Consider the following 9,053-nt stretch of genomic DNA (forward strand, 5'->3'; position numbering starts at 1 on the left):
ATTGCTCATATTCCTACCTCTAGTTAATTAGAAGAGTCATATGTCAGAGAATTGAATTGTGTGCATTTAGGATAAATTTCTTGAGAATAGAAGCTACAAACACTTATTCTCAGGAAGTTTCTAAAACGTGTAGAACTGTTTTAAATTTTGGTATTATGAGAAATTATCTATATGATGATATTCTCTTTCTCCTATTATGAGCTATGTGCTTGTATAATAATAATTGACAATAAGTACTTAACGTTACTAAGCTGAATATGTTTACTGAAAACATTGATTTCACGTGACTAAGTGTAAGTAGCACATTAAAGTAGGTATTTAAAATTCAAGTCACGTTACAATTATTTGAAATGAAGGCATGGTATTGGTACTTAACATATAAAACTAAAGTCAGTCGTGAAATACAATGATTAAGTTATTACAAGTGAAATATCAAGTACATATTTATACACAATGTTAGTTCATTTGTGAGGACGTCATAGTCTTTGATGTGATATATTTTACTAAATACAGTTATTCATATACTTAAATGAAATAAGTTGGGATTTGAAAATTTGTGATAACTAGAACTATAAATTTGTTTTACATACACAATCATGTTCTGAAGTTTTAAGAAAGAAAACAAGTTTATTTTTAATAGATTCTAAGATTTATCAAGTTACAACCGTACTTATAATTCAAGAAATTATTTAACTTAAGAGGTTGGCCTTAGTACACACTTTCTGCCAAATTTACAAAAACAAATATCAAAATGACGTTCCTTTTCCAAACATAACATCATATCCTGATTTGCTTTCGGTTCACGTTCATCACCACATATTTCAAAAATGGTAACTCGATATTCTGTTTTGCTTTAGGTGGATATTATAATCAAGTACCCTCAACACAATATAGGACTGTTAAACGAAGCGCAAGTAAGTTGAAAACGTTGTAAGCAACTTGTAATTTTCTAGTTATAAGAGTATATAGTTACATCTCCTGCTAAATATAAGAAATGAGCTTGGCAACTTAATTATTCATATATGATACTTTTAAATTACTAATATATGATTAATTGAATGATTCCGCCGAACAACAACATATATGTTACACTTTAGTGATTTCGAGAAAAACAAGAAAAACTTGTAATGTATTTCAGAAGTACAATAGGTACTGTGCTTGTACCTGGTTTTATATTTTCCTGTTATACTCCTGAAGTATACTACAAGTTTTTTCTCGTTTCTTTCTCGAAATTACAAAAACACAACATAAATCGTTGTTCAGCTGGGTGTTTTAATTGCAGGATATAATTATATGGTTAAGGATAGTACGCTATGCCTAGGAAGGAAACTTAAAAAATTCTAAGAAAAGAATAATCTTACTAGTCCGGATTTCGTAGAAATCTTGAAATCAAGTGACAGAGTGATTGGAGTTAGGATTGATGGGTCATAGGAAACAAAAATGTAAGATCTTTCAAGATAATAATGAAGTTGATGTTCTTGATGATGTCCAAGTAATACCTAGTAAACCATTAGAAATAGTTACTAAAAGTAGAATTTGCAGATGACAGAATATTTATAGTAGAAATAGAGAGAAAAAACATGGTCTAGTACTGCTACGAACATTCACAGCAATAAATCATACGCAACAGAAGATTTAGCACAAAAGTACTAGAAAATCAGAAAATCATAGACGAATAATGTGCTTCTTATGAATGATTTACACAGTTGTGAGTGTAATCCAAGAGATAATATATGACCATAAATATTTTTTAGAAGATTGGGAAAGGTTAAGATCTGAACAATCTGTGAAAGAGGAAATACGTTCTTGAGCAGGAGAACCATATGATTCAGATAATGGGTATGGTTCAGTGGTGCGTTAGCAGCGAAGCTAGTTGCCCATGTCGCGATTAGACCAAAGGGCGTGCATGCTGTACATTAAAAATTTAAAATAGAATTCCTTGTTGTATACAACTACAACTTCATAATATAAATTCATATGGTATAACTTCTTAAAGAGAATATTTCAAAGCAAATTACTACTAAATAAGACATTAAATCAAAATTCAAATTTATGAAATTAAAACATTGGTTGTAGGAACACTAATATATGTAGAACAGGAAATATTATATTAATAATATTGAACACCAAAAATATCTAAGAAGAAAACATCATAGTACATTAGATTTCTTAATTTCAAATATAACGCTGAATTTTATCTTTAAAAATCCCATTATCCCTCAAAACCTAAGGATTTTAGGTATTCTAATGTCTTCTCTGTGATCTGAATATTCTTGTTATTCTACAAGATGTACACACTGCGACGATACGGTCTTCACAATAAAAATGTCTCACTAAAAATGTCGAACTACATAAAAGTGTTCTAAAAATAAAGTATCCAATACTAAAACGAGTCAGGAAACATTTCATTTTTGCGACTAATATGCGACGTTATTGTCATTAGCACAAAAGTGAGTAATATTGAGTGAAGTTTATTGTCATTTGGATTACTCCGAGCTGCTTGCCAGTAAGGTGGCACCCGTTATATAAAACAGCTACAGAGAGATCAGAACGAGAGGATAAATATACGGCGTTTTTGGCTGCATACAATAAATTGAATGATATACTAATGATTAGGAAATCATCTCCAACTCTACCCTCTACTCAGTCATAGTTGACGTCTTACCTCAGTAAACCCAATCAGCAGTTTAAGAGGAGACAAATACTATTGCACATTGTTCTGATCGTAAGTGACAGTCGTAACTGTATGCTTGGTTGGTTGCATACCTATCTTTTCTTCTCGTTCTTAGTAAACTGAGCCATAATCAGCAAGAAAATCCAAAAGAATTTACGATAGGTAAAATTGTCTATGACAGTATTTCCTCTCTATCATCTGTGATGAGACTTTCGATTTCTCTCATTCTTAGTAAATGTGATAAACTCAAGCGGGAAAACATGAATCAAAATGAGTGCTATACTGATAATCTACTGCAACTTTTTCAAACAGATACCCAACGCTATTATTGTCTGCTCCTTAATTCTAAGTAACATAGCAAGCAGTACACCAAAAAAGACAAAGCAATTTGAACGTTATATTCGTTCTCTGTGGTAGTCATTTCCAAGTCTTTACTTTGTTATGTCTACGAAGCTAAGTCATAAATCTTGCAATATTTCTCAACCGAAACAGTAAACAAGTGTACAAGCGATAATCGTCCGTAGGTGAAAGGTCAAATTAAACCTAAAGTTAGTGTGTCAAGTGGACTATTTAATAGTGAGGCCACCGGTCCATCAGCATTTTCAATCAATTTTTAATGATAGTGGCCGTGGGTGCTCAACAACGTGTAATACGTGAATGTACGATGTACGAGTTTAAGCTTTAACGTAACTCTGCGGTAACAACCGAAAATATTTATAAGGCAAAAGGGAAATTGGCACTACATCAACTCATTGGTTCCGAATATTTCTCGCAAATTCTGAAAGATTATCAAATATCTAGCGGTCCCAGGGCCAGTTATTTTAAGGTGATATGACGTATCATTGACGAAAATCTATCCACCACGACACGGCTATTCACAAATCAATTCGGCATTTACCAGTCCACTGTAGTGCATTACGTTTACAAACGCAGGAAAACCAACAGGAGCTGCCTCATTGTACCACAGAAACTGACGCTAGCTGAGAGACAGAGAGTGCCGTCAACTGCTGCAAGATCCGAATGATATGGGTTTCCTGAAACAGATTGTCACTAGTGACGAAAATGGTTCGTTTCTCCAAATTTCAAATATGCAAAAGTTGTGATCGTTCAAGAATTCAGAACCAGTAGTCGAACAGAGCTGTTTCGAGCATGAGATAATTGTGTATGTGTTCGAATTACGAACGAATATTTTTCTGCGTATTTGCTCTTGACGGTCGTATAAATTATACTGATTTTTATTCCAAAAGCTTCCAGCAAAGCGTGCTGCATTCATGAAAATATCCTGCATGATTGAAAGTGGACCCTACTGCAAAAGAATTTGGAAAACTCACACTCAACTTCAAACATGCAACAAACATTTTCAGAAACCGGTTGGTATCAAAATGATGATATACTTGACATATATTTGTGACTTTTCCCCTACGGATTACTATCTGTTTCGATCTGAGGCACACCTCACAACGCTTCAACGACAAGGTTTAGGTTGCAGTGACTGACTTCTTTCCTTTTAAGATCAAGGTTTGATACCAATGTGTGTATCAGATTATGCAAGACTTTCGCAACCTTGTGTCTTCGCTCGTTCCCAGTGAACACAATTATGGCGAGCAGGAAGACATGAAGCACATTGAACCTTGTAGTAGTGGTCTATGATAATCACATTCACGTTAATGCTCTGCGACGTTTTACGTTAGGATACTCATTAAACCAAACGAAGAGACATAACGAGTAAACCCATAATCCTGAATTAATATTAGAAATAGTGACAGGTAAAGAAGTACACTGAAAACATAGTTACTACTTAACAGGTGCATAACACCTTGTTCCCCAAAATTCATAACATCTGTCTACCGTATAAACTCTTCTCTCATTGGTCCTATGTGCTTTCATGTGTTGCTGATATGATATATTTCTTCATTCAGTTAGAAAGACAATTCTACATCGACAAAATATTTCTTAGTATCATTGAATAAATTTTATTGTGATATACAATGCAGAATTGTATTCTACCTATACCGTACGATAAATAATTATATTTTACCTACTGGAATGTGAAAGTAAAGTGATATTTCTGACAATTTCGATTGGATCATCTTCATAACAGCTAATTATATCGAGCTTTATTGTAAACATTTGCAACCCACTAGACGGAAACGTATAATGAATTCTAAAATTTTTGGATGGTTTTGGTAAGAATATTTTCGCAAAATGTAAATAGATTATTAAATTTTATAAAGTGGCCAAACATAATTTAGATACAAAATATTGTATGTATGTAGCTTTCAAAGAGTCATTAGCAAAAATGTTTTTCATTCTTAAAAATATTGTGAATGCTTTAAGTCTCAGTACTTATCCTATATATAAAATAAACGTGCTTCCAATATTTTAGTAATATATTTTTTTATATTTCCAGGTGTTCCAGTGTATTCCTATCTCTATAATAATGCTATGCATGAAAATTGAAGTTAGGTAAATACATTATATTTTAATATTTCGTTATTTTTAGAAAATTTTACAATAATTTAATAATGTAATCAAATGTAATAACGTACTGTAGTGACGAATTTAAAACTTTAGCAATAATTCTCCTTATTAAATTCTTAACTTGTTTTAAAGTAGTCCTTATATATACACCTTATACTTCACATGCGGCGGGAGCTGGAATAGGAACGCCACTTTTCAATCGCTGCTACGACGCTACTGAGAGAATTAGGGAAGTTCTGCTGGCACATGCGCCATGTTAGGACCTTACTCTCTCACGTACACGCAGTCCTAGCTATGCGTGAGAAATTTACTTTCTGGATGCGCCTCGTATTGTCTAGGACACTCTTGTTCCACATTTAGATTATCTTTTATCTATTAGAAGATACCAAGTAATTACTGTAAAATTAGCGGTATTTTAACTTCGTCGGGATGAGACCTCTTAAGTTAACAGAATATCTCAACACTATATTATAATGTTTGTTACGATAATTGAATTGACTTCTGCAATAGTAGCACGTTTTAAAGGTTCTACTTTTTGATGTTAAATTTCCAAATTTAAAAGTTACAATTGAAAAGTGAAATTATTTTCACATTAATCTAATGGCGTGACTAATTATTAGTTACATCTTATAAGTACTGCTACCGTTTGTTCCAGAATATAATAAATAATACAAATTTTAAGATTTTTCTCCAAATTGTACATTTTGCTAACAACCATTTATGGATACGTTGCACTTCTTACATATTGTAAGAATAGATACTTAGTACAGCAAAAGGAGTAGTATCATCCTGTATGGAGTCTGTTTGTAGTTGACAAGTAAGATTGTAAATAACAAACATTTCTTGACTTCGTCTTAGGTTGCGTTTACTTTGGAGGCACGCTTGGCCAAGTAAATGGAAGCGCACGCTTGCGCAAGCTTGCCCATACAAACAAATTTTTTATAAGGGCGTTTGAAACAGGTGGTGATTTGACGGAACCGCTTACACTGCTCACCATTCGCAAGGGCGCACTTGCACAAGTTTGCCCCGCCGCCATCTGGAAACAAAACAATTTGTTTTTACAGGCAAGCGTGCTCCTTCAAAGTTGGGCTCTTTCAAGTGACTGTGACTTTCAAGCAATATTTCATCTTCACTGTCCGATGACTCCATCTTGACTGATGAAATGGAAACGCGATCAGTTGCTGTTGCTTGCCTGTAGTATAAACACACTCCCATCGGAGCAAGCTTGCTCAAGCGTGTGCTTCCATTTTACTTGGCCAAGCGTGCCTTCAAAGTAAACGCAGCGTTAAGATATGTTTCATTAACTAAGTAATATAAAGTGCTGTTAATTTTACTGATTTTCTTTAGTTAATTTTGAAAATAACTTAATTTAAAATGGAAACTTATACTCTTACAAAATACTATTTTAGATCAATCTGTGTACAACATATGATACAATGAAAAACAAAAATTTTGCTTTGAAGTCATTTATAAAGGAGTATATAAATGCCGTAATACCACAATTACTGTAATAACACTATTTCATATAGTTTTATTGTCTGAGAACCCTACCTTTTAGTTGTAGGTCAAAATTCAATAACGTGTAATAATAATTGTAATTAATTTGGTTGACGTTATTGCCTTATGCAATTATTTGATACAATATTTCCCACTTCGGTAGATTATTCGGAAAATACATCATAAGGTAGATGTTGAGAAATATGTTCCAATTTCTTATGTACCGAAACTTAAAGATATGAAAAAATGAAATTAAATAAAGTCAAATTTTTAAATTTTAAGTCCTACGCTTATTCCGGGAAGGATAAAGAAGACGGTGATGTTGAGAAACTAAGGAAATGGTGAAATGATAAAAGTGGGAGGAAACGGAAGAACGCCGAGAAAACCCCCCATAGACAGTGTTGGTTTACCAGGAAGCTCACTTGGCGCGAGCTGGGATCAAACAAAGGACTCCATGCACTGGATGTGAATGCTTTACCACTGAGCCAATACAGGCCCGTACGAAAGCTAAAGGTTTATAACATAGTGAACCTTACGGTTTCCATGATATATTTAGCACACGTGTCCTTTCTGGGGAACAAAATGAAAATCATATAACTGGCACTATTGAGAAGAACACGAAAGAAATTTCTCTTTGGCAGGAATCGATTGGTTAGTCAATTCTAATACTACGACCGCTATGGATTTTTTATATACCACAGAGACTCTTTATTACAGAAAGCGATTCAAGTATTAAGGAAATGATACATATTTAGTGGACACCATACACATCACCTTTGATTGTACAGTAATTTTGTTTTGTTTTTTTCAGTCAGAAGAGAGGCAAGTGACCAAATCAATAGAAGGTGTAAAAGCTTCGTAACACTGTGTTAATACCAAACAGTGTTTAATGGACTATTATTACTTCAACAAACATTGAAGTAAATATGGTGTTTATGTAAAGGTTAACATTGTTAATTAAAAAACTATTTACTGTTTGTTGCAAATAAATTTTGTAAATTATATGTGAAAATAATAAATGTTTGGTTTTAAAATTTTTGACTTTATGATTCATTTCCCTTTTCAATAAAAATTTTTGCCTTACCATTGGTTTTCTTAATAATTAAATAATTGAGAACTTCACACTAATTATGACTTTTCAATAAACAACCTCTTATTTTTAAATTTAAATTTGTTATTTGTAAATCTATGCTATTTGATATACCAAATGTTATTTTCTGCAGCCATGTTTATAACATGAACTCTTAAAACTGAAAGTTTTCGACCATTTTTGCCTCATTACTCCAAATCCAATCTATTTACTGTAAGAGTGCTAAGGATAAAAGTAAATGTCCGCACAAGAATATACCTAGGGCTTTGGGTATATTTATTACGTATTTAACAGAATCAGGTTTCCGTACAGTTCACCATTGATACAGCAAAACGTAGGGGAGGGCGGGGCTAGTAGTGACAGTGGCAAGTAATGACAAAGCAGATATATTCTCTTCTTTGAGATGGCGACGATGAGTGACACCACTGCCAGTTGCAGAGTTTGGTGCAGAGTAATCGAGGTAAAGTTGGAGTCAACTCATCGTTGCGCGTCGATACTACAGTAAATTTAGTGTTTTAGTGCACAAAAGTAAAATTTAGGGAATGCTTTGGAGCAGGTCATTTAAAGCTTATGGTAAAGTAAGTAAAAATAGTTACTATATTTTTGGACAATAGTGTTTTCTACATTGCTTCATCTTATGTGTTGGAACCAACGCCTTTTTGTTTTAGTTCATCACACCGTGGTACAAAGGAAGAGAGGAGTGGGGCTAGTTGTGGCACATGATATGGGGCATGTTGTGAGATTGTCACAACTTACCTCACCTGTTAACTTATGTTCGATTTTTGTTTCATTTTCAGAGATGGTTCGTAATTATAAACAGAAAACAGAGAGCGTTAAATCAACTGTAGATGACTATGAAAAAACTGCGAAGGAAGTTTAATCAGGTGCATGCAGCTTCCGTAAAGCACAAGAAATCTTCTATGTGACCAGAATGTCCCTGCTTAGATATATGAAGAAGAAGAACAACCGAAATGATGCTGTCACTATGGGATACGTATGGTTTCCTCAGGATCTGAAGAAAAAGAGTTTTGTGATTATGCACTGTCAGCTTCCAAGATATTTTATGGGATTGGTCCTCGTGAACTAAGAAGTTTATACAACAGAAATTAAATAAAGAGAAAGAATTAAAAGTAGGAGTTTAAAAGACTATTTGGAACTACGGACACTGGTAAAGAACAACGCAGAAGAAATCCTGTTTTAGATGACTTCGAGTCTTCTGAAGATGACGATCATTTTTGCTTAGTGCGTTTTAAACCCTTCAGCAAATCAACAAATGGAGATGAGTAGCTTCAATGCTTTGATTGTAAAAAG

General features: G+C 33.5%; 1 protein-coding gene across 16 annotated transcripts in view; it reads left to right on the forward strand.

Annotated features, from left to right (window-relative positions):
* LOC145683702 (uncharacterized) overlaps positions 1-7,686 on the forward strand; it is a 414,104-nt gene extending 406,418 nt beyond the window's left edge. For all 16 annotated transcript variants that reach the window (XM_081755116.1, XM_081755122.1, XM_081755125.1 and 13 more), the window contains 3 exons: positions 858-914; positions 5,085-5,140; positions 7,464-7,686. In XM_081755116.1, coding sequence (XP_081611242.1) covers positions 858-914; positions 5,085-5,134 — 107 coding nt within the window. In that variant the 3' untranslated portion in view covers positions 5,135-5,140; positions 7,464-7,686. The remainder of the gene's footprint in view (positions 1-857; positions 915-5,084; positions 5,141-7,463) is intronic.
* The last annotated feature ends 1,367 nt before the right edge of the window (positions 7,687-9,053 follow it).

This window comes from Thermobia domestica, chromosome 4, assembly GCF_964235325.1.
Source record: "Thermobia domestica chromosome 4, izTheDome1.hap1.1, whole genome shotgun sequence".
NCBI classification, from domain to species: domain Eukaryota; kingdom Metazoa; phylum Arthropoda; class Insecta; order Zygentoma; family Lepismatidae; genus Thermobia; species Thermobia domestica.